This window comes from Acipenser ruthenus, chromosome 18, assembly GCF_902713425.1.
Source record: "Acipenser ruthenus chromosome 18, fAciRut3.2 maternal haplotype, whole genome shotgun sequence".
NCBI lineage: Eukaryota > Metazoa > Chordata > Actinopteri > Acipenseriformes > Acipenseridae > Acipenser > Acipenser ruthenus.
Genome location: NC_081206.1, coordinates 17,809,667 through 17,834,210, shown reverse-complemented (window position 1 = coordinate 17,834,210; position 24,544 = coordinate 17,809,667). Strand labels below are relative to the sequence as shown.

The 24,544-nt window shown below is 38.9% G+C and overlaps 1 protein-coding gene across 5 annotated transcripts in view; it reads left to right on the top strand.

Annotated features, from left to right (window-relative positions):
• The window catches only part of LOC117419410 (acid phosphatase type 7-like), a 42,789-nt gene that overhangs the window by 4,048 nt on the left and 14,197 nt on the right, over positions 1 to 24,544 (top strand). For 2 of the 5 annotated variants that reach the window (XR_009307688.1, XM_034032138.3), the window contains exons 2-6: positions 469 to 620; positions 1,833 to 2,033; positions 3,532 to 3,714; positions 3,912 to 3,937; positions 7,417 to 7,514. Coding sequence is in view for 4 of the 5 variants with exons in the window: in XM_034032138.3 (XP_033888029.3) it covers positions 512 to 620; positions 1,833 to 2,033; positions 3,532 to 3,714; positions 3,912 to 3,937; positions 7,417 to 7,514 (617 nt within the window). In the remaining variant the exon portion in view is untranslated. Of the gene's footprint in view, positions 1 to 255; positions 356 to 468; positions 621 to 1,832; positions 2,034 to 3,531; positions 3,715 to 3,911; positions 3,938 to 7,416; positions 7,515 to 24,544 lie in introns of those variants that run through there. The other 3 variants (XM_034032146.3, XM_034032161.3, XM_034032153.3) reach the window with 3 other exon arrangements.

The window sequence follows — 24,544 nt, the reverse complement described above, 5'->3', positions numbered from 1 at the left end:
AACGAGAGCATGTTCGGCACAATAAAAATAAATGTTACAAAGCTAAGAAAGAAGTGAGAAATTGATTTCTAAATGTGTTTAGAAGTAAAAATGCTGCTACAGCAGACAAATGTTTCGTTTAGTAGTTTTTTTCTCCTCCACAACCTTATTTCTGTAACAAAACTTCCTGTTCTCAGAATAAGTGTAACAGCTACAGTAAATTTACAAATTAAACTGTGTCTAGCTTAAATCACTGTGTCATCAACAAACATGTCACATTTGTTGTGCGCGTGCAACATGCAGATAAAAAAGGGAACCAGCATAAGCAACTTTGGAAATGTGCTCTCAGTTCAGCTTGAGTCTGCTGGTTGATACGGTATGTTGTATGTTTTGTGTGTTAGATTGTAACCTTTGAGTTGAGTAGTGGTTGTTAAAGTCATGAGACTTTAAGGGCACTGAATGTTTTCTAACACTGCACTGTATCCCCAGGCTGACAGTGAGCTCCTAACACTGGGGAGAGGACAGAGGCGAGATGGGCTGCCTGTGGATGTTCTGGGTTTTCTTCTGTTTGGCAGCCGCACCGGTGCTGTGTGTTCCACCGGTTGGTTTACAGCCAGAGCAAGTGCATGTGTCCTATACAGGTAGGTTTCAAGACATTGTGTATGGGGCTCAGCTTCGCAGCTAAAAGTAATGCTGTAGTTAGTAGTTGGTAGACCCACCATGAATACTGGAGACTTTCAACACTGGGGTGTTCAGGTCTGTAAGGGAAAGCCCTTATTACACTACGGTAGTTGGTACTGTGCCAGACTATAGCCAGATTCACTATCCTTCACCTAACATTATAACTAAACATGATATGTATCTACACTGAAAGCTAGTAATCCACAGTGCACACTTTTGGTTACTTTATTCCTCAGAGCTAATATCTAGCTCAAAGGAATATAGTAACTACTTGGAAGGATACTGAACCCCCAGTATTCTGTACTAAAAGTTATTGCTTTTTATACTCAGAATTGACAGAAATATGAAATACAGATTATTTTATGGATATGGTTTTGACTAAAATATAGTCATATACTATATATTTATACATACTTTTTTTATACATCTTATTTTTTTGTTCCTTATCACTCACTATTTTCAATATAAGTATAATTGGAGTAGTGGAGTAGTGGTTAGGGTTGTGGACTCTTGACCAGAGGGTTGTGGGTTCAATCCCAGGTGGGGGACACTGCTGCTGTACCCTTGAGCAAGGTACTTTACCTAGATTGCTCCAGTAAAAACCCAACTGTATAAATGGGTAATTGTATGTAAAAATAATGTGATATTTTGTAACAATTGTAAGTTGCCCTGGATAAGTGAGTCTGCTAAGAAATAAAAAATAATAATAACTTTAAGTAACCCGTTTATTTTGACCGCTAATTATCTATGTAGATCTGTTGACTATGGCAAGTGAAACTTTATGAAGTACTTTAATATGTATTGATTGTATACATGTTAACTGGAAATGTATATATTGTGAAAACAACAACATATGAATATAATATATATATATATATATATATATATATATATATATATATATATATATATATATATATCAAGTATTAAAAGGTGAGAAAACAGTGAACAATGGAAGTTAGTGCTGTCTTTTGTCTAATTTGCTAATCAAGTTTCTTCTTTGTAATAATAAATAGGGGATTGGATACAAATCATTGAGGAGTGGTCGCTCCAGAACAATATGAATACTTTGCACATGGAGTGCAGACCCTCCTGTGGCTCTACACTCCAGTGTTAATGCAGGGTTTGGGATTTCTCACCTGCGACCGTCTGTTTCTTTATTTTGTATTTAGGAGTCCCACAGTCCATGATCATCACCTGGACAACCTTCAATAAGACTGAGTCGTGGGTGGAGTATGGAGTGTGGGGAGGGAAGCTGTTTCAGCTGACAGCTCAAGGAAGCTGCACGTTGTTTAAGGATGGAGGAGATGAAGGGAGGAAGCTGTACATGCACCGCGTTACCCTAACCCACCTCAAACCTGGCACGGCCTATGGTATGTAAACTGGCCAGCAATGGATTGGGTGTACCAAACTGCAGTATTTCAACGAGAGCTGAATTTCCAATTCTGCTTGTGATGGCAGTCAGTTACTGCTATCATACCATGTATTCTTATGTGGCTTTGTAGAGTATACAGTTTGCTCCTTCGAAGGGGATCTAAGTTAGTAGAATATAATGAAAATGTTTTTTGGAATGTTCCTAGTGTTTTAGATCCTGGTCTTAGCTCCTGCTTTGTGATTTTTATTTTAGTTTGAAATATATTTCCTTTTTTGCTTACCTTTCAGTGATTTCAGCAGGTCAGTTTGATGTATTAAAGGTTTACAGTGACGCTTATCTTGTTCCAAGCAGTTTCTCAACCTGTATTTATATATTTTGTATATATTTTCTAAACACAAGGCTGGTAGACAGTGAGTTTTATTCGATTGATCTAAACAGTAGCAGATCTAACAACAGCCATCATTTGAATTGTTACAATAACTTGTTAAAATGTATCTAACAGTGCCCGGAAGTCTCATTAATATAGACAGTGTCTCTTGGGTCTAAATGTAGTAATATTCCAGGGTTGGTTCAATTTTTAATATTTCGATCCTCTGCAATGTCTATGGAGTGAATTGTCAATTAGAAATCATAGGAGTCCCAGTCAGTTAATTACTGTCACACTGAACAAAGGAATTTTACAACCTCGCTGGAAAAAGATATTCTTATTATTGCCCTTGAGAAGATACAGGCAACCTGGTCAATTCAAGGGCTAAGTGGCATGAACTATGAGGACAGGTAAAAATGGTGAAATCTCTTCAGTCTAGGAAAAAAAAAAGACGGGACATTTTATAAAATCCTAAATGGCATTGTAATAGGGTGTGCGGATCCGCTCTGAGAGATTGAGAGATACGCAGGGATTGTATTTGAAACGCTGCACCGGTGCCAAGGTTTAACTTACACTTTTTTACACAACTGTTGCAGTTTCAGTCAGTCGCCACTAGAGTAACAGCAATGGTACCCCTAGTGAGGGGTTGCCCTGGTGTACCAACAGTGGTAGAGCACAAGGGTAACTTTACAAAAAAGCAATATAAATGTCCGGCTTCCTTTAATATTTTTGTACTATTTATAAAAAAATATGAAAGAAAAGCAAACAATGTGCAACACACATCTGTGTGCAAGGCCTCAGCCCTGCCACAGATATATATGACACTAACCCAAGTCACCACTTCAAACTCAGCACAGAGAGAAAGGCGAGAGGCCACACATGGAAGCTGTGTAAAAGTAAGAGCAGAATGAAAGGTTAAAAAGCGCTATTTTAAGCAGAGAGTAATACATGTGTGTAATGGTTTGCCAGTTAACAGCTAAAACCCCGGGAAGATTGAAAACAACCGAATAATGCCCAGGTGTACTTGCAAGGGCATTCCGAATGCCAGTTACCAGCATTCCCATGTTCTTGAGATTGCTTCCTAAGGTTAGTATTATTTTTAAATGGCTGCATGTCTTTGTGTTTTCAGTTTATCACTGTGGCAGCAATGACGGCTGGAGTGACATCCTGTTTTTCACGGCTATTAAAGAAGGCAGTGAATGGAGCCCCAAGTTTGCTCTCTTCGGTGACTTGGGCAACGACAACCCCCAGTCTTTGGCCAGACTTCAGAAGGAAACGCAGCTGGGAATGTATGATGTCATCTTGCACATCGGTAAGGTGCAGGAGTCCTTTTTCAGGCTTAGTAACCCTGTCTACAGAGTTTTAAATGATTTACTGGTTTGCATCTAGAATGACTCCAATATGAATGTGCTCCAATTACCATTTTGTGGTTTTATAAAATATTTGTTAAAAGTACAACTTGAAATTCTAAAAGATGATGTATCTCAAAAGTTTTTTTTTTTTTCTCAGGGGATTTTGCCTACGACATGGATGAGGTAACTTTTTAATTTTTAATTTTATTTAGCTGAAGTTTTTGTTGTCAAGAGCATTGAATAATTCCAAATCACTACAACATTACGACACAATTTGGGATTATTGTATATGCATATACATACACTACATGGTCACGTTATTATCACCTGTACCTTTAGTTGGGTTGGGCCCTTGTTTGCCCTGATCCCAGCCTTGACACAAAATGGCATAGACTCCACAAGGTGCTGGAAGGTGTCTTAAGAGATGTTAATGTATTCAGTCATCACTGTTTCACACAATAGGTGCAGAGAGCTAGTTAGAGGATCGTGATGGTGAATGCGTCGTTCAAGTTCATCCTACATATGCTCAATTTGATTGAGATCTGGGGATTGTGGTGACCATGGAACATGCCTAAAGTCATGCACCTCAAACCATTCACACTCAATTGTGGCATGTGGATGGGTGCTTTATCTTCTTGAAAGTGGCAATTGGCATCAGGTGCAAAATAGTTGGGTGAACTTGATCCACAATGATGCTTAAGTAAACTACGGCATTTGTCTAGCCTTCCACAGGGTACAAAAAGGAGAATGTGCCCCACAACAGGATGATGCCAAATCCAATTGGGTAGACAGGTCCTAATAAAGTGGCCAAGCCATGCACGTTGTACCCAATACACTTCCCAGGATACATTGCTTTGCCTTGAGCACATGTGTAAAATTCATTTAGTTTGTTTAAATAAATCAGTTGAAAAAAAATTCTCGTATCCCATTTCATTCATCTAGACGATTACATTCATGGAAAAAAATCCAAGAAATGAAATGGAACCGCTAATGCTAGACGGCCAGTTTAATCAGTGCATTGATGAGGAATGTTGATCGCCACGCCAGTACATCATGGAGATTAAAATAGACACTGGCAGAGACTACCGGGACACTTAAAGACCTGTCTGCCACAAGAAATCTGTCCCAAACATTACAAAATAGTTGGGCAATAATCTGAGTGTTTGTGCGGATAGAAATTCTTTCAGGCAATTTAAAAACAGCTCTTATTTGTTTACTGTATGATTATGAAAGATTCTTTCCAACTATATCTGGGATTATAACTGGTAGTTATAAATCTATTGCTAAATGAATTTGGTTGTTATAATATATTCACTCACTTTTATCTCCAGAGTTATTTAAAAAGAAACACGTTACTTTACCTTTGCTGTGTGCCATGTTGTCTTATTCTCACATCAAGGGTCAAAAATCAATTAAGGAATGCATTTCTTAACTAAACCAGGAGAAGGAGACTCTCTGTGATAAGCATCTTAGTGTATACAGACCAGGCTTCCTCCTGCAACAACCCTGGTTTGTTGTTTCTACGATACACCTCTTATTTGCACCAGCAGTTATATCACTCCAGGACTGTGTTGAAAGATATATCGCTGTGATACGAAAAACATGGGATACAGCGAAGGTGCATTTCTTGTGAACTGTAGAGGGTTCCGTAGCACTTTAAATAAAGTTGCCTATTTCTCTAACAATGAGCTGTTCAGTGCACTTCATGAATAATCCTATCCAAATGGACTTCCAAAAAACATTCCTTAAATAACTCCTGATCTTTAGGAATTGAGCCTATTGTGTTATCACAATGGTTCGGATGCTGTAATAAACTAAATCTGTTAAAGCTGAATTCCTGCTGCTAGCTGTTTGTTGTCTTGACTTATTTTAAACTTGAACACTTGTACAGTGCGTGACATTTTTTTTAATATATATATATATATATAGTTTATCTTGTAAGTGTTCTGGGGAAAACCCTCACTTGTCCAGCTCGATAACAGTCACTCATACGCATAGTGCATTCTTGTATTAAACAGTTTATCTGCAGGACACAAAGTTACAAACATCCAAACATGATTTGGGGTCAAGGCCACTCTATTGGTCCATGCCCATTATCTGCTGACTATACACAGCTCCCGTAAACATTTGGGATTATAGAGGCAACAATTGTATACCGCATGCATATAGTTATGAAACTCTGAAAGGGGTGACAGCAACATGATAGGGTTTGTTACAATTGTTTTTTTCTAAAGCAGTTGTGTGGCACAGTGAGAGCTCTGCTGTGTATATTGTGATGTTTGGTGGTGGTTGGCAGGGATGGGGTTAATTCCGGTCCCTGACAAAATACATGTGAGAATGTGGCTGGAGCCTTAATTGGGTAATCGTTACATTATTGGTTAATTGGGCTCCAGCCACATCCTATAAATGGTAGCCCAGGGTTCCATTAGAGGAGGAGGGGAGACCACATGGAAGGTCTGTTTGTTGGCGTTGGCGTTGGCGTTGGCGTTGGCGTTGGCGTTGGCGTTGGCGTTGGCGCTGGCGCTGGCGCTGGCGCTGGCGTTTGTCTTGAGTCGGTGAAAGTATTGCTCAGCCTGACTCTTTATGTTTGATTTGTATTTGTGTGTAAAACTTTTGTTTGACCCCGTGCCTACTTGTTTTATTTTTCTGTAATAAATACGTGCTTCGGCTCTTCACTCTGCAGTTTTGCTCTTTGAGTCTCTGTCTGCTTGTGCTATCTCTCACAGGTTGCCTAAATGCATATGTAAATTATTATTATTATTATTATTGTTTATTTTTTAGCAGACGCCCTTATCCAGGGCGACTTACAATTGTTACAAGATATTACATTATTTTTACATACAACTAGATGGTAACTTTACAAGTAAAGTTGTGGGGCTTACTTTATTGGGAAAGTGGTCAAAGTAGCTGATTTGTGTCAAAAGTCACATTGTTTACTAATTGTCTCATGCTTAGAATGTGCTATAATTTGAAATTTCTCAAAGTTCTATGACAGTTAATTCAACAGTGGGAAGTAGCCTACTGAAAGAAGTTGATGTGGTTACTAAAACAGCTGTACCTTTTGGTTGGTAGATGCCATTCCTGCTTTGATTTCATATTTGAATAGCAGAGAAGTAGAGGAAGATGTCATACCCTCTAACTTTTTGTCTTACTTGTTGGGAAAGTAGTCAAAGTAGCTGATTTGTGTCAAAAATTACATCGTTTACAGTAAATAGAATGTTGGAAGTCTGGGAGTTTTGAAACAATGAGCTTTAGAATGTCCCATTAAAGTGAATGAAGATGGACAAAAAAAGGACAAAAAGCTTAATAGTTTAAAAAGTAGAAAATATATCAAAAAGTTGTATACAAGCACACTATTCCAGACCGGTCTACACGTTTTAAAGCTTGAATGGCGTTTCTAGCTTAAACGGTGTAAGAGGAGTAGCATGCCAAAGAAGAAGAAGAAGAAGAAGAAGAAGAAGAAGAAGAAGAAGAAGAAGTAGTATGTTGAAGATTTAAAGTGGGGACTCTTGCTTCGCAAGCCCCACTAATGACCCATTTATACAGTTGGGTTTTTACTGGAGCAATCTAGGTAAAGTACTTTGCTCAAGGGTACAACAGCAGTGTTCATGATATGAATGATATTATGTAATAGTAATTGATGTGTTTTTTTTTTATTCCAGGACAATGCTCGAATTGGAGACGAGTTCATGAGACAGATTCAGTCTATCGCAGCGTATGTTCCCTACATGACAAGCCCTGGAAACCACGAGAACGCATAGTGAGTACCAGTACCCACGGGCCTGTTTATCCTATTGCTGACGCTTTGAGCTGGAGGTATCTCATTGGCACAGTGCACTGCAGCGGATGTGTGATTGTTTTGAGACGGAGCGAACATGACTTGGTGCCACAAATCAACTGCTTCCATACGTGGGTTTGGCTTTGGAAAGCACCGCAAAACCTTGTGTGTTTAGAAGAAAACGGGAAAGGATTATAACATTTCAGTCAAAACAAGTATTCTATTAAAATAGAGGTTTTGAATGAAAGATAACACTGTTCAGTATATGAAATATGGCAGGCTGCAGGGTTATGCAACAGTTGGAAAGACCACCTTAAAAGGGAGACTTTCTACCCTCTGAATTTAAACAATACAGTGTTTAATTTGTTTGGTTTAGTATTCTTAATCACCATTTATTACTGTTTCTGCACTCTTGGGTGTTCAGCATATTTACTTCTCTGAGCAAGGTGGCATTTCTGTAATGAGGCCAGTATAAAACTGACCACTAGGGGTCACTTGTGCACCTCTCAGATGCTTTTATATACTTCTTATTTGACCAAAAAACTATCCTTGTATCCCTCTTAATTACATAGCGATGGACCTTTCAGTTTTGCCTTTGTACTTGTATGTTCACCTGAGCCAATGAGAAAGCTATATTACATTGTGTCGCCAATCAGAAAGGAAGTATATCTTATTTGAAGTAGCATTCCATATTACAAACTAATAAAGCAACACAATCTGATCCTGTTATCATGACTAAATGGGTTAATAGATTACTACTTACTGTATAAAAGCAATCACTTTAATTAAAGCACATAACCCAGCAGGTACGCACGTTCTGTTTCTTTATATTTTGTTTGTGTTACTGTATTACCCCACCAGGGGTCAGCGTACCCTAAAGAATGAGGCAGGGCTTTCCAAATAACTAGACTGCCAGCACCAGTTCAACATGCATGTTGGGGCTCTGAATAACTTACCATTGGGAGACCAATGTAAAACCAGGGTAAAAAGAGCCACTAACAACCAGCAGTCACAACCCATGAATTTTGATTTGCTCCAAACCCTCTGTGGACGCTTACACTCTGACAAAACCAACTGTTTTCATCTCATTTAGTTCCCAGCTCATTAATTCAGCTGACATCAAGCCCAGAATCAGATATTTTTTTTTACAGAATGTGTGCACAAACTGACACAGAGGTACCAAGAAAAAAAAAAACAAAAAAAAAAACAGTTACCCAGAGGTGCTGAATGAGACTGAATGGGACATACCTGAGTACAGGTACAGCGAGGCTCTGTCAAGCAATGCAAGACAACACAACTACAGCAAAAAAAAAAAAAAACTCAACTTCTAAATCTGTATTTGCTGTGGGTGTCTCCATTTGCAAGATAGGCTCTCTCACCCAGGCCATACAAAGATCACATTGATTGGTGAAGACAGCATGACTTAAAAACAGTGACTGAAATAACAGACAGGCGAGGGTTTACAGGGTTAAAATCTACACCACTTTTCATTGTTGCTGGCTCCAGCAGAGATGCAACAACCTCTAATGTTTCTTGGAAACAGCTCGTCCCTGTTTTTAACAGTCAGATTGATGAAATACTACCCTACCAAGAGAACGAATGTGGGCTTTGGCAGGCTGTGCGTTTCCACTTCTTCCAATGAAAGACTAGAAGGAACGCTCCATTAATGACTATTCTGTCTCTCGGCCCAGGAGCTTGATGATCTAAACCCACATTTTCCTTACTTCCATTCTAATTGAAAAAAGATTTAATAAAAGTGTGCATACATATGCTTCTAACTGACCTACCCCAGAGCTTCAGAATGTTAGGAATGTACTGGTTTGGACAGATAACTTGTTTATGATTTTTCTTGTATTTGTTTGTAATACATGCCTATTCCCTATCCCTTATAAAAGTTTACACAGTAAATCTGCATGATAATTTTGCTCTAGGTTTTCTCTTGGTTTTATTTGTTTACCATAGTTTACCATGGACTGCCATGTTTATTAATATACTTTATCATAGTATAGTAAATCCAAGCTTACCTTTTGCTGTAGTATGCTTTCACTTTGCTTTATTATCTTCGCTGGGGAGTTGACATTATTTTATAAGTTATTAAGAATGTCAGATTGTGAAGATATATATGAGGGTGTCTGTCTGTCCGTACATCTGTCCATCTGTATGTCACACTTACATTTTTGAATATACCTCGAGGACCGCTTATCCAGTTGTCATGAAACTCAGTATTAACATAATTTAGTTGAGGTTTTTGAGTGTCAGATTCTGGAGCTATAGTCAGTTGTCTGTGTCGCTACATCCGGCCGATCTGTATAGATCGGAAAAACAATTTCTCCTGTTATGAAACTTGGTATGAACACTATTTAGGTTGTTGAGATATCAGATTGCGGGGTTACATGGAGTTGACTGTGTCAATCTGTCTGTAAGTGACACTTATACATATATCTAGAGAATCGCTTATCAAATTGTGATTAAATATCCCATTGCTAATTCTTAGTCTATACAATTCGGTACACACTGTTAAATATTATACAGTCATCAACTTTGTCATACTGATGGCTGTAATTTTTAATTTGCAGCCATTGTGGGGAAGTATGGTACTGAAGCACTTGTTATCCCTGCTGTGTTTTTACTATGGTAAACGCAGATGTCGGCTGTCTTGATATGCATAATGTTTAAATTTGAAATCGAAAAACAATACAGAAAATGCAATAGCTGACACTGCCCAAAATAATAATAAAAAAACCTACTGGTTACTTCATTGCTTAAATAGACATTTAGTGATAATAGATCAACATTCCAGAATTATTCAAGGCTGTTCCTTCACCTCTTAAAAATGTTAATGGTCAACAATTGACTTTTTGAAAAATATGAAGTGGTGATCTAGCTTAGCTGGGAATAAGCATTACAGATGTTCTGTGGATCTTAATAACACCATCGTGGTCCCTGTGATTTATTAGATGCATTAATATATGAACTCTCCCCACACTGTACTGCATGACATAAATAAGGGTCTGTGGCAATGTGCCCCGCCCCTGTGTACATGTGTGTGTTAAGTGTTGTATGTTGCGTGTGTTAATGTTGGTGTATAGTCATTGGTACACGGGATATAAACGGGTCTGTGTTTCACGTGTATTTAAAAATGTAGATTTGTATTTAGGCACGAGGAGGGCACAAATCACTTCACGTGCTGGTTAAATGTAATATGTGAGCACGGGGTTGCACGTAATTCATTCACGTGCTGGGATTCAAGTGAATAATTAATTAGTAATTGAATCCCAGCACAACAATATATATAGACACATTTTCATTCACTCAGGTTTGTTGGGTGTTCGGTGAGTGGAGAACGGGATTGGAGACGGAGGTAATTGTGAATTGTGAAAGTAAATAGTGAAAGTATCTGCTCACCGTGTTTGTTTGTCTGTTTGGTCCGTTTTTGTTTGTCTTTTTATTTTGGCGTATAGTGCCGTGTCCTGTTTTGTGTTCCAACCTTTTATTTTCTGTTCTTTTTATTAAATGCTGAGCGAAAGCATTCGCTCAGCTTCACCAAACCACACCTCTCTGTCTGTTTATTTCCTGCTTCTGGTCTGACGCCACCCACTGCGGCCGTCTTTGTGACAGGGTCTTGTTGATGATTCTGCAAGGTGTTTAAATTTTTCCGGAAGAGTACTTGGCCATTCCTCAGTGATTAGCAGCCTCTATTTCCTTCAACTTGGGGTGGTGAAGATCTGCAGTCAAGTCTTTTCTAAAGTGGCCTATACCGTCACCCCTGTACCTCAGTTTGTGCATACAAAATCATCTTTCAACTGAGCTCCTACTGTCAGTCCCATACAGTGTCTGTAAGATCAGCTGTCTTGCCCAGTGTAAAATTGAGCTTTTAAGAAATACTGAGTCTAAAATTCAATGGCAAACGTTTCTGATAGTTTTTTCTTAATTCAGCACTATTGAGTATTTAATAGTTATGGATAAAACTGAGCTTTTACATAACATTGATGAACTGTATCATTTTGGAATTATTATTTAAAACAACCCGCCTCTTTAATATAACATGTGCATTCAACATGTGCAGTCTGCATTGTATGAGTGACATTCCCATTAAGCCAATCACAGCTCAGAGGTAGTAAAATAGCCAATCAAATGGCGCACAGGATCCATTTCTTCACGTACACGTGTAACAGCACAACACACATAATTTTGATGGGGATAGCGAAGCGAAGGATTGTTTAAACTATTTATTTTACTTTGTGTAAAATTTTAAATAAATTGCCAAAAAATAATTGGAGATGTCACAGAAGCGAAAGGTGGAGGCGGAACACAAAAGATTCCAAAATCGCTGGACTGATGATTATTTTTTTCACTGAATTTGACAGCAAGGCAATATGTCGGATTTGCAGTGCAACAGTTGCATTTATGAAAGATTCTAACATACAACAGCACTATGACACATTGCACAAAGCAACGTATTCTGAATTTACTAGAAAGGCTTGTGCTGACAAAGTCACAAAGATGAAAGAAGCTATGTAGTCTCAACGAAATGTTTTTTCTGAAAATGAGAAGAAAAATGAAAATGCTGTGGAGGCCAGTTTTATTGTTAGCAAAGAGATTGCATGCACTGCCAAACCTTTTTCAGATGGTGAATTTATTAAAAAGGTGCATGCTTAATACAGCTGATGTAGTATGCCCTGAAAAAAGATAATTTTTCTAATGTCAGTCTGTCTCGTAAAACAGTTGCTGAGCTATTACTGAAATGGCAGGTAATATTAACTTCAATGTTATTGACGAACTTTTAAGTTTAAGCATGAACAACACAACCACAGGATAGGACATTTTTTTAAAACTTCAAGAAGCCATGGGAAGTGCATAATTACCTTGGAAGAAACTAACTGGGATTGCAACAGATGGTGCACCATATATGACTGGGTAAAAGAGTGAACTGGCTGGCAGAGTGCTGGAAAAAATGTAAGAAAGAAATGGGAAAGTACCACTTTTCTTACACTGCATTGTGCATCAACAGGCATTATGTGGAAAAGTTGCAGAATTAGAACATGTAATGAGCATTGTTATCAAGTGTGTGAATTTCATTCAGAGCAGGGGTTTGCAGTATCAACAGTTTTGTGCCTTGTTAAATGAGTTGGAATCGCAGTATGATGATTTACTGTATTTTCACATGTACGATGGCTGAGTCGTGGGGCAATACTGAAGCAGTTCTTTCACTTGCGTCAAATAATACAGGACTTCATGTCGGAACGAGGAAAACATCTTGTGCAGCTCAGTAATCCCCAATCGCTACTGGATATTGCGTTTCTTGTTGACCTCACCGAGCAAATTAACGTTTTCAACAAGAAACTCCAAGGGCCAAAGCAGATCGTAACACTAATGGATGAAGAGGTGAGAGCTTTCAAAGCAAAATGTGTGTCAAACTGAAACTGTGTTCACTTCACTGCATGCCGAGAGATTCAAGAGTTATACAAAGATTAATTTGATGATGAAGACTACAAGTGCTGCAGTGAAAAACTAGCAAATCTGATCAAATTGTTTGATTGTCGATTTCAGGACTTCCAGTCTCATCTAAACATCTTTCAGTTATTTGCAAACCCATTTCCCTGTAATGTGACAACAGCCCAGCCAGAACTTCAAACGGAGCTGATCGATTTTCAGTGCAAACAGCATCTCGATGATAAATTCAATGAAGGGTCACAGCAAGATTTCTACCAGTATGTTCCAGTCAATGAGTTCCCCAAATAGTCAGAACTTTTGAGTTTACATTGGTGAGCAGCTCTTATCGACAATGAACATGTACAAAACACGGATGAACACTTGGCCGCTGTGTTGTGAGTGGCCATAGCTAAGGATATACAGCCAGATATCATGACACTGGTGTGAGCGAGAGAAGAAGTGCCCAGACAGGAGTCATAAAAATGTACATTTCATAGTGGTACTGTTCCATTGAAAGTAAAATACTCTTCTATTTGTGATATTTAGTTTTTTTGGTCAGTGTTCTAGGAAAGCTGCTTCTAGTTATATATGCCTATTTTGTACTATAAAATACATCAAGTAATATGTTGATTGATTGAAACCATGCCTGCATATTTTTTGATGACTAGGAATCGTGCAGTGGGAGTAATGTTGTGTAAAGTAGTATATATTCTTTTTATGGTATGACCCACCAAGTGAACAGTCTTAACTTAAGTGGTCATTGCTGCCAGATGAGTTTGTGACCCCTGATCTAAAGGGAACTTCCTGGTTAATCCGAGTTTAAATAACTCAAACCAGTATGTTTTACATGAAGAGCTTTAGACTGTTACATTGTTATTGTCCATTAGAAAACTCATTTGGTTTTTCTAAGGTTGTTGGCATGCTTTCAGAAGACGTGTCAAATGATAAATGGCTGTGCATTTCTTTGCCAGTCAGCAGTATAAAAGGGGATGAAAAGAGAGCTAAGGGACTGCTGTAAATGTCATTATCTATAGCAGCCCTCCATCAATCTTGCCTTATTTGCACATTTAGTAAGGTATTTCAGTAGTTACTGTCCCATGAGGGAGCCAGGTTATCAACAACACAAAAGCAATGAGAATTCTGCTTTTGTAATCAACGTCAATGCAGCCACTTCATATAAATCAACCTATTGTTCCCAGACGTATGCCAACACTGTGTAAAATTACTTGGAGCTTAAGACTCTTGGTAAAGAGATGACAAATGATTTCCGAAGCAGTCTGGAGGACATGTTTAACCTCACTGGTAGTCTCTGGAAGGTGGCTCATGCAAAGCCGTATTAATCCCCTCAAACTTCCCCCAAAGGTGTTTTAAAAGCACTGTGGCTGATCAAATCCATATGGAGTCCCTATTTCCATCCTGCTTTTTCAGGTTTTGTTTGGCTTGGCTGCCGGGACATTTTATAAGCTTACTAGTCTACCTCCTGCAAAATTGCACCATTACCTTGAAAACCTAAATGTTCTTTCATGAAATAAAAAATGAATACAGTGAAATTCTAAAAGGCATGCCAGAGATCCCAGGGGATTACCCACTAAGAGAGCAGTAAAATGGAGCTGTTGTTTCACGAGTCTGCAGTGCGTTACTGTGGTCGAAAGCTGTTTAGGGCTTGTATTAACAATTAACCCATATGAATGGGAAACAATATATGGCAAACCTTTCTACTCTTTAAAGCTTAGAGTTAAGGGGGTAGGGTGCAAATGCATTCAAAGTAACTGGTGCCTTTTTCAAAAATGTCAAAAACACCCTTTCAAGTTAGAAAATGAGAATGAAACTACCCGACTTATTTAAACAGCCTACATTTAAATACCTGATGTGTTATTACTAGTAACTTTACTAGGTGTTTTTTTTTAAAAAGGAGAGAAAAAAAATGTAGTAATTTACTCTTTGGTAAAAGGCCTTGAAAATCAACGAGGGATTGTAAGAAGCTCCCAGCCATTGGATAATTGTGTCAGGACTAGACTGGGCAAACCAAACAAGCCAGGTAGACAATCAACCCTGCCTGGACATTGAAACAAGAAAGGAGATCCAGTCTTGCACATGTGTTCCAATGTGCAGACAGATAAACACCAGGTTTCTTACTGGATCCATTACAGGGAATTAGAGGCGATAAGAAATCAACAGAGACAACCCCAGTCACGTCTTTAAACTTCGCCCAGTGACTGGGAACAGAAGACACATTCAGAACTGAAGGTAGGTAGCACCTTGTGCTGGATGTATGGAATGGGTTGCCAAGCCATGTGAAAATATTAATCAAAACCAACTATAGATTAGTGTCAAGCAGACCGGACAAAAAAATTGAAAGAGAAACAGTACGATGATAAAAAAGCTTATTGTAAACACTGATCTACATACAATATGCTGTCTAATAAACTTTGGAAATCAAATCGAATGTCTGTTCACAGTGTGCTGGACAAAACCAAACAAAAGGTTAATAAACACCAGATATGTATCCATAACTTCAAACATTCGATCAGAGATTCATCAGTGAAGGCGACATTTTTGGAATATTAAAACCAGATATACTTACTATAGGTTAAACATAAGAAACAGTAAGAATAATCCATTAAATGGTTTCCCCAGATGTTCTTCCTTGCATTTTATATGTAACTCGCTAATATGTTGCATATTTGTAGCTTGCAAGTGAATTGCACAGCTCTGCAGAGGAAGGAAGGCATGTTTCAAGTAAAATAAGTGGCCTTTGCCTTTTCTCTTCTAACCACAGCTTCAATGAGCCAAGATTCTGAAACTGAATTCAGATCTGGTGGTAAGGCTGAGCTTCTCTAAATCCTAATCTTCAATCACAGTCAATTTGAACTAAGTAATTCAAAATCATCTGTGCTACAGTGGATGGTGACCACATCAGATATCTACCACTAAGCAGAGTTCATCTTGGTCAATTCTTTGGTGGGAGGCCAATGCAGAAGTTCAGAAGGACCACTGATATTTTCATCAGCTGCCCAGAACTCAAGTACTAGGAAGTTTTTGGTGATGCCTTCTTTTAGGTGAAGTTGAGAAAGGTTTTAGATTCCAGTTAGTTACTTACTGTAGCTTCAATACTGTTTAATCTCTAATACAATTTCTTAACTTTTAAACAACATAGGTACAACACTATACAGCAGCTCTCTGCTCCATGTTGGTCTGCAGGCATTCCCCCAATGCGTTCTGTCCTTTCCAGAAGAAATAATGATAAATGCATGGACAACATGTTTAAGGGTGCGGACAAACACCCCCAACATTACTTCTACAACATTTATGTCCAATGCAAATTTTGTCTGACCCATTCTACCCAATACTGAGCAGGAGTTCTGACAAACAGGTAACCATCATTTATTTGAAACTGCCAAGCCTAAACAACAGATAGTGCTGCTAAACACATGAACACTGGAGACTGAGTGCCCAGCCTGGGAAGTCTTACCTGGACTCCTCACTCTGACCAGTAGGGGACACTGAAGCACTATGTGGTGAACTAGCCCCAGTCAACATTCCTCCCTAATCCCCAGGAGTGAAAAGAGGATCAATGAAAACTGATAAACATTACCTGAAATGTCTGTCTACTTGAATTTTTACCTCTGAATTTTTGATTGCGTGATTACAGATAAATTATTTATACTTACTACTGAAACAGGTTCTGAAATACTGGTAAACATATTAAGAATCTAATATTGAATGTTGATATTTGTGCGAAGGTGGAAGTAATGATTAATTCAAGGCCATGTCACCCTAATCGAGACAGCAATCTGCTTCACAGCTGTCCGTATTTACAGTACATCCAAACACGTATACAGAGCCCCTATGAAGCGTGCACAATCACGATTTAACAATTAATCTGAATGGGGAGCAGAATTTGGGATTGGAATTCGTGCACGGAGGACAGATGCTAATAAACAATGATGATACAAGTGCAGCAATTCAAATAATCTGAGGGCTGTAACCCAGGAGTTATTTGAAAGCCCCTCTTATTCACAGTAACTTTTTGGATCATCTGCAAACCCTTGGATGTCTATTAAAGTTAATGAACATTGAGCTAACAGAATGATTCCGGTAAATATGACCCAATATAAATTAGTGTCATTTCTCTGCCTTCCTACTTCACATGATTGAACAGCAAATAATTGAAATGCTATGAAAACATGTCTTTAAGCAGCTCGGTCATGGATTCCAACGTAAGAACCAATGTTTAACCCCACTAAAAACTTGGTCAAATGTGAAAAAAGTATTTATAGGTTTCAAGGAAATATGCTGGTATTACAGTGGTGTCCCAATGGTGTCAAGTGAAAAGGGCCAAAGTAAGATAGGAATCTTAACGCTTATTTTATACTCAGATGCCTTGTGCACAGTTTGCATATCGTTGCCAAAAACATTCTAGAAGACTCACTGTAGTCAGTGAAGCCAATATAATTGGTCAGTTAGCTGCAACAATACCCCAGAGCTCACCAGTTTCAGTATTATAAAAATAGGCTCTTTGCATTCATCATTTTAATTTCAGTTTGGCATGTCAGAAGAGAAATTCAAGTGTTTGACAAAAACACTGGAAACACCCGAGGTATATAATGTAGCGCACGCACAGACTTTTTAGGAAATAAACTGACCACCACAGGATTGAGGAATTTCTTATGCTAATGCAGGGGTGTCAAACTCATCTGGCAGCAATGGCCATTTAAGTTAAGACTGTTCACTTGGTGGGCCGCACTGAGGAAAAAAAAAAACCTCAATATCACAAATGTTATATAATGTTGAATACATGTGCTATATTAAAGAGGCGGGTTGTTTTAAAGAAGAATTCCAAAATGATTCAGTACATCAATGCAATTTTAGAAACTAATGTTCAGGCCACCAAAAATGGCCCCGCTGGCCGTATGTTTGACACCCCTGCTTTAGATAAAGGCTTGGCCAAGAGCACGCTGTCCGTCACATTACCAAAATACCACCGTTACTAATTATACATTAAGAATGAGCATTTGTCAGTTATACAGTCAAAAGTATACATTTTAACAGTGGCAACACAATTAGTGACTAAAAGATTTATTTAAATAAGGGGTTTTAATTTAAGTTGATTTTACTGGTTCTCCATTTTCCCTTACTTATTTTCTAGCTTTAGGTTCGTGAGGAGGTAGGGCCTAAATGTTATCAGAGAGGAGAGCCAAAACCTATTGGGTCAAGAATAAACACAGAATTACCTAAGCTAGCCTTCTGGGTTGTTTGCAAATAGTTTTGTAACATTAGCTTTCTGGAATGTGATGCCAGAATTCCCATTAGGCACACATTATAAACTTGGGATATGTGTTTTTGGTTTCTCCTCATGTTCGTGAGTGCCTTTTTAAACACAGTGCTATGGAGCATGATTCAATTAGTTTACCCTGCAGCTGCATATGTCTGCCACTGCTACCAGACAAATGTTTACTGCCTGTTACACTGTTAGTGCCCTCAGCCTAGACGCACGCTAGCTCTTCAATATCACAGGGAATCTCTTCACAGAGGTGCCCTTGCTTTCAAAGGCAGATCGCACCTGAGGTGTTCAGGGGTTTCCCCATGGACCACTCCGAGCGAGGGACCCAAACACCTGTATTTATATTACAAACAATATAAGCACTGGAACTAAGTAAGGGCTGCATCTATGTGTATTTGTGCTTATATGTGGGACTATTTTAGAAGAAAAGATACAGAAGAAAGTGAAAATCTATTATAAATCAACCGACAGAGCTTTGATGTGATAGTTAAAAACAACAACATCATACCATTATGGTGTATTAATTGTAAAGCATTGGTATCTCAGGGCTGGACGCAATCCGCAAACCATCAGCTTAAAGACAAACATCTTGCAATTCAAGTAAAGAGCAAGCTGTAGTCCAGAGGCAAGTACAGTATTTTTAAGCTGCTAGAAGGAGATCCAGTGCCTCTAGTTTAAATCTACAGTAACAGCTAGTCATACACCTGACACCTTTTTGGTCAGAAATTGCCAACCTTTCCGTGGACAGCATTATTGTTACGAAACAATCTTAAATGGCAATGGTAGAACAAGGGCAGTTACAGTGGCATGCCCTGTTGGTGGAATAGTGCACCAATGTGGAACATTTGGACATAGCAATGGCATCATAATGGTATATACCATATACACACTGGTAATCCATTGCAATACCATGGTACAATGCCAGTGTGTCCCAGGATCCCTGTGCAATGTTAAAAATACATTTTCTATTGCTGGTGGTACTTCCGTTGTTTCTGGTGATTTGGACAGTTTGTGATTCCCTATTTGCTTGTCATTATCTTTACCAAGTCCCTTCATAATTTAAATAGTCTCAAAGTCTGCTTTTATCTCACAACTGTTCCAAAGTAACTTAATGTTTCATGTTCGGTGACCATATACCAGCCATTTTAAGCAGGCAAAAAATATGTATTAAAATATGTATTGATTTCCAAGATGGAAAAAAAACAGAAACCATGTCTCAGAATTCAATTAGATGCAATTAGGAAGAGCTTCCTCACTGCTTGGTGGTGAGGTGAGCCAAGTAATTATCAAACTGCCAACTGTGCAGCTGGTGTGTGCTGCTCACGAAGAGGGCCTGGCAAGCGATGGCTGTGGGAGCCCAGGCTCGCTAAGCACGACTCACCCAGCATGAGCTGCCGTGAGACCAGGGCTGAAGAGATACAAACACATGGCTATTCAATTGGGAGGCTAACTGGGGTGCTGACAAAAAAGGGGGGACAACTGTCCCAGGGTTCCGAGCTTAGGGGGATTCTTTTAAAAAAATCAAAAAACTGTATTTACATGATAATTTGGTGAGTAAAATAATAATTGCAAGCTTTCTACAGGCCGGTTAGATTTGTTTCCTTTTAAATCTAAAAATACGACAGAAAGGGTGGGGGACCCCAGCCAACATGATGTACCGGGGACCCAAATTTATCTCGACGGGCCAGATCAGGGGTATTTGGGCCCAAAACCTGTTGGTTAAGTCTGCCTTAAATTTACCTGGCTTTGAACCTGTCTAGATAGTCGTACTGTAAGTACAAAGCCTGGTAAAGGCAGATTTAGAGATAAATTATATAAATTCAATATAGCTGCCCCAGAACCAATGCATTGCCTCAGTATTGGCACTTATGAGGGATAAGAAATGTTGCTACTTTTATTACAGCTGTGCCATTTGCTGTCTAGCACACAATGTACCATTCTGCACTTTCACAATGAAGTACGTTGACAATCAAGCTCACCAGTAGTCTCACTACACATTTCAAATTTTCTTTGTAATACACAGAATACCTGACATTGACCTTGTGGGAGCTGTAAGATCATACCTGACTGATGGCAGCTGTAGATACCTTGGCAATAAGAAAAAGGAGCTGTTTCATTAGTTCATTCTATTAGCAATGTGGACTGTAGTTCCTTTTGGCATGATGGTGCACTTCAAGGAATGCTGTCTGAAACACTTTCCAATCTGAACCAACGCATGCAAAGCAAAGCGGTAGCAAAGGGAATGAGAAAGCTATTCCTACCTGATAGTTATCTGTAACAAAAGCTGTCACCAGTTTTAAATATGCGTTTATTTTTATTTTGGGAAGTGATTTTGAGCAATAAAAATGTGTGTGCAAAAAAAAACTAAAAAAAACCCAACCTGCCATAACAATGTCAATAAGTTGTAGGGCCACCATGGGCAGCCAGACTGCAAGCTGTTTCTTTGTTCTGGTGGAAAAGGAAGCCTGTCCTCAGTGATTGACCCTCTTCCTTCTGGGAATTTGGGAGGGGAGATCTGCAGATTGTTCTCCAGAATGGCCATCGCTTCTAAGACTATTCCTCCATAAAACAATCAGTTGTTTCAGCAGTCTTGGATACGGAAACACCTGTTACTGTCAACCCTCTATCAAAAACCGACTTGCTGCAGAGAGATTCAGCTGTTACATGTAACGTTATAAAGGCGCATTTAGAGAAAAAATATAATAACTCAGTATTGGAGAACCCAGAAAAACTGACCGTGATTGCAAACAGCATAATGTAGTAAGGGAAATGTAAAACAAAAATGCAATTAACATGACAGTTGAAGCTACTTACTCTAACAATTAAAAATCAATCAGCACCTAATGAAAAACAAATAGAAATAAAATTAGGCAAACACCAAGGAATACCTCTTCAAACAAACGTGTCATTTTCAGTGACAATGTTAGGGTTTGAACGGTACCTTTTTTCCAGGATATATTTTCCCTGTTTTCCACTGAGCCTTGCAACCAGGCAAACCTTTTTCTTTTTCTTTTCGCAGTTGGGGGTCGGGTCTGAACTCTAAACAGTAGTATGTTATGCTTGGCTCTCCTTTCTGATAGTTAAAGCTGACATCAGCATAACAGAAATGACTGTGTTTATATTACACAACTAGTTTCAAACGGGTTGACGTACAGAGATTTCATCTGTTTTCTGTTGCGTTCAAATGTGCTGCAGCCACAGCAGTCTACTCCAATTTCACCCAAACTCCACAGCCAGTGCAGCACAGTACATGGCAACAGAAATGATAAGCCACAAGGTGAAAAGGTGTGATGCTGGCACTGTAAACCTCTCCCCTCATATATCCCCTTATCTGATGGTGCCTGGTTAGTTTATTCACAACAGGACCTTTACTACTGCTCTACCACACAAGGATTCTCCTCAGAATATAGAAGGCTCCTGTATGCATTACCAGTCATCTAATTGTGAGGAAACAATGGGCTCAGAGCGACAATTTTTCTGCTCACTCAGACCACAGAGGCAATCTGCTCTGTGCTGCTCAGTAGGTTCTTTCACTGAGCAGCTCACTTACTTAACACACCCTTGGTATGGACATTCATTAGAACACACTCCTCAGAATACTTATCTGTTGGTTCTGGCTTCTGATTGTTTGTGCTAATGAAGGCTATATCCAGTCAGTCATCTTATTTTCATATGCCAGACACAAGTGTAACTTTGTGCAGACACTACTTACACCCTTCTTGCTCTTAATTGTATTATTACTTGTACTGTGATTCTTGAAATGTATTTTTGTTTACAACTGTAAGTCGCCCTGGATAAGGGCGTCTGCTAAGAAATAAATAATAAAATAATAATATAAAAATAAATACTAAATCAAATAAGAAAGCTTCCCACTAACTCAAGCGGCAGCTTGAACCTTTGGAGATCAGACAAATGTTCCCTGGGGGCCTGCTTTGGTGATAAAAACCATTGGACATGCATATAAGTGCATCCCGGAAATGTACCAAGGTAAAAACTTTTAAACTAGAATCTCCACTGAAGCAGAAAACGGATGTGAATATTTAACTTTTGCCATTCAAGGACCTGGTAGAGGAAATGACTTGCGATTTTGGACTGGGGTTTGGGTTAGCAATTCTCTCAAACAGGTTTTCTCCTGGTGGAATCATTTTTATACGTCTACGAATTCCTCTGTATGTTACTGTCAGTCTCTGGTGACAGACAGGTATTAAGCACCACACAGGGTTTACAAGGTACCAAGTAACATTAATTAGTTACAGGTAATGCAATTGCTTTTCTGAGCAATTTATTACAGTTATGTGTTCTTTACATTTAATCTGATTACTTTTCAGGGCCAAAAGAAACAGATTACTTTTCATTGGAAAGCCCTTCCACAATGTGAAGTCATGTGTAAATTTGAACCAGAAAGTAAACCAGTCCAGGGGGCTAGTCAAGAGAGTGACAGACAGACATGCATAGTTGGTCACATTTTTAACGAGCAACTTAAAATGTTTTAGTTTGTAATCAGGAATAAAAAAACACTGGGGTCTATTGATGTAAATTCAGCTGTTTTCTAACTGTGATTTATAGACCCACCTTTTAACATTGCTACATATAATACAAAACAGTGAAATGAGATCAAAACACAGTGTAAAATCAGTTTTGAATGGAGGAGGGTGTGGTATTAAAATCAACCACTGTTTATAGCCTCGAAATAGTGTTGTGTGATTTGTTTTCCTTTTTACATTGGCTAATGTAATCTAGAAGTAATCAAGAATGCCAGGTCCGCTAATCATTAATTTGTAATAGATTACTTTTAATAGTGCTATTATCAACTTTGGCAGCATTACACTAACATTTCTTTGGCATTATGATTGCTTACACAGCCATCCTGAGAAATAATGAACCACTGCAGCCACTTTCACAGGGTCCTCAGAAGAGATATAACAGCAATGTGTTATTTTTTCCAATCTGAAAAGTCTGGTGAAATCCACTGTGTTGTTACCTTACTTTGGATACCTTTTCTTGTAACAACCAGTTTCTCTTCCAACACACGATGGCAGCATCAAGCTACTATTAAACTGAGTTCCAGCAGATTGCTGTGTGACTGTACTGTGTATCATGTGGAAACAATACAGATAAGATGCAGCTGGTAAAGAGCAAAGACATGATTGAAAGCATTATAAAAAACATGGCAATCTACTGTAACTATGTAGTATAAGCACAGACTGGGATCTATTTTATACAGTGGCAGATCTTAACATCACTGCCCTAACATTTAAGAACCTTGTGTAACTGTTTTTTTTTTTTTGGGGGGTGGGGGTGGGGTTGTCTAGTAAATAAATTGGTCTATAAATCACCCTGGGTAACTAGTATTGAGGTATTCTGTCATATTATTATTGCTAGTAGTCTTTTTCAGATTTTAACGAACAATTTACACTCAGTGTTAAAACTAAGTCATTAATCAAACTATGAAAGGAAATAATATTTTTCTGGTGTTAACTGACATTTTCTTTGTATGGTACATTTTATATAATGCACATTATTTGCCAAAGAAAATATTTATAAAAAAGCATAGTCCAGACCAAACTACTGCTGTTTGCAAGAAGCCGAGGCGCGAGCCCTTTCTAAAGGCTCCTTGTTCTGTGTGCTTTGGCTCACTCGATGACAAACGCACAGCCAGTATAAATCAGCAACTGTACAGGCAGGAAATACCTGTGCTGGATGTGCCTCACCTTGCATCCCGTCTAGAGTAATCCACGTGCTAGGATGGTTTGCTGTCAGTAGCACTTTTGATTTGGGGTTGTCTGAAAGGAAGAATATATACTGTCCATATTTTCTGTAATCACGTGCTGGGTCTTTTATTATTATTATTATTATTATTATTATTTGATACATTTTTATTTTTTTATTTTTTAAATTTAGTAGTCGCCAATTTTATTTATTTTTTATCATTTTCTTCCAATTTAGAATAGCCTCAGCTCACCGCTAACATCCCCGCACTGACTCGGGAGAGGTGAAGAGGAACACACGCTGTCCTCTGAAGCGTGTGTGCCACTTTTTTTCAAGCTGCAGACCCACCATGCAGCCGCCTCAGAGCTACAGCATCAGAGGACAACACAGCTTTGGGCAGCTTATAGGCAAGCCCGCAGGCGCCTGGCCAGACTACAGGGCTGCTGGTGCGCGGTGAGCTGAGGACACCCTGGCCGACCTAATCCCTCCTTCCTCCTGGGTGGCACTCGGCCAATTGTGCGCCGCCCTCTGGGAGCTCCCATCCACGGTCGGCAGTGGAATAGCCTGGACTCGAACCGGTGACGTC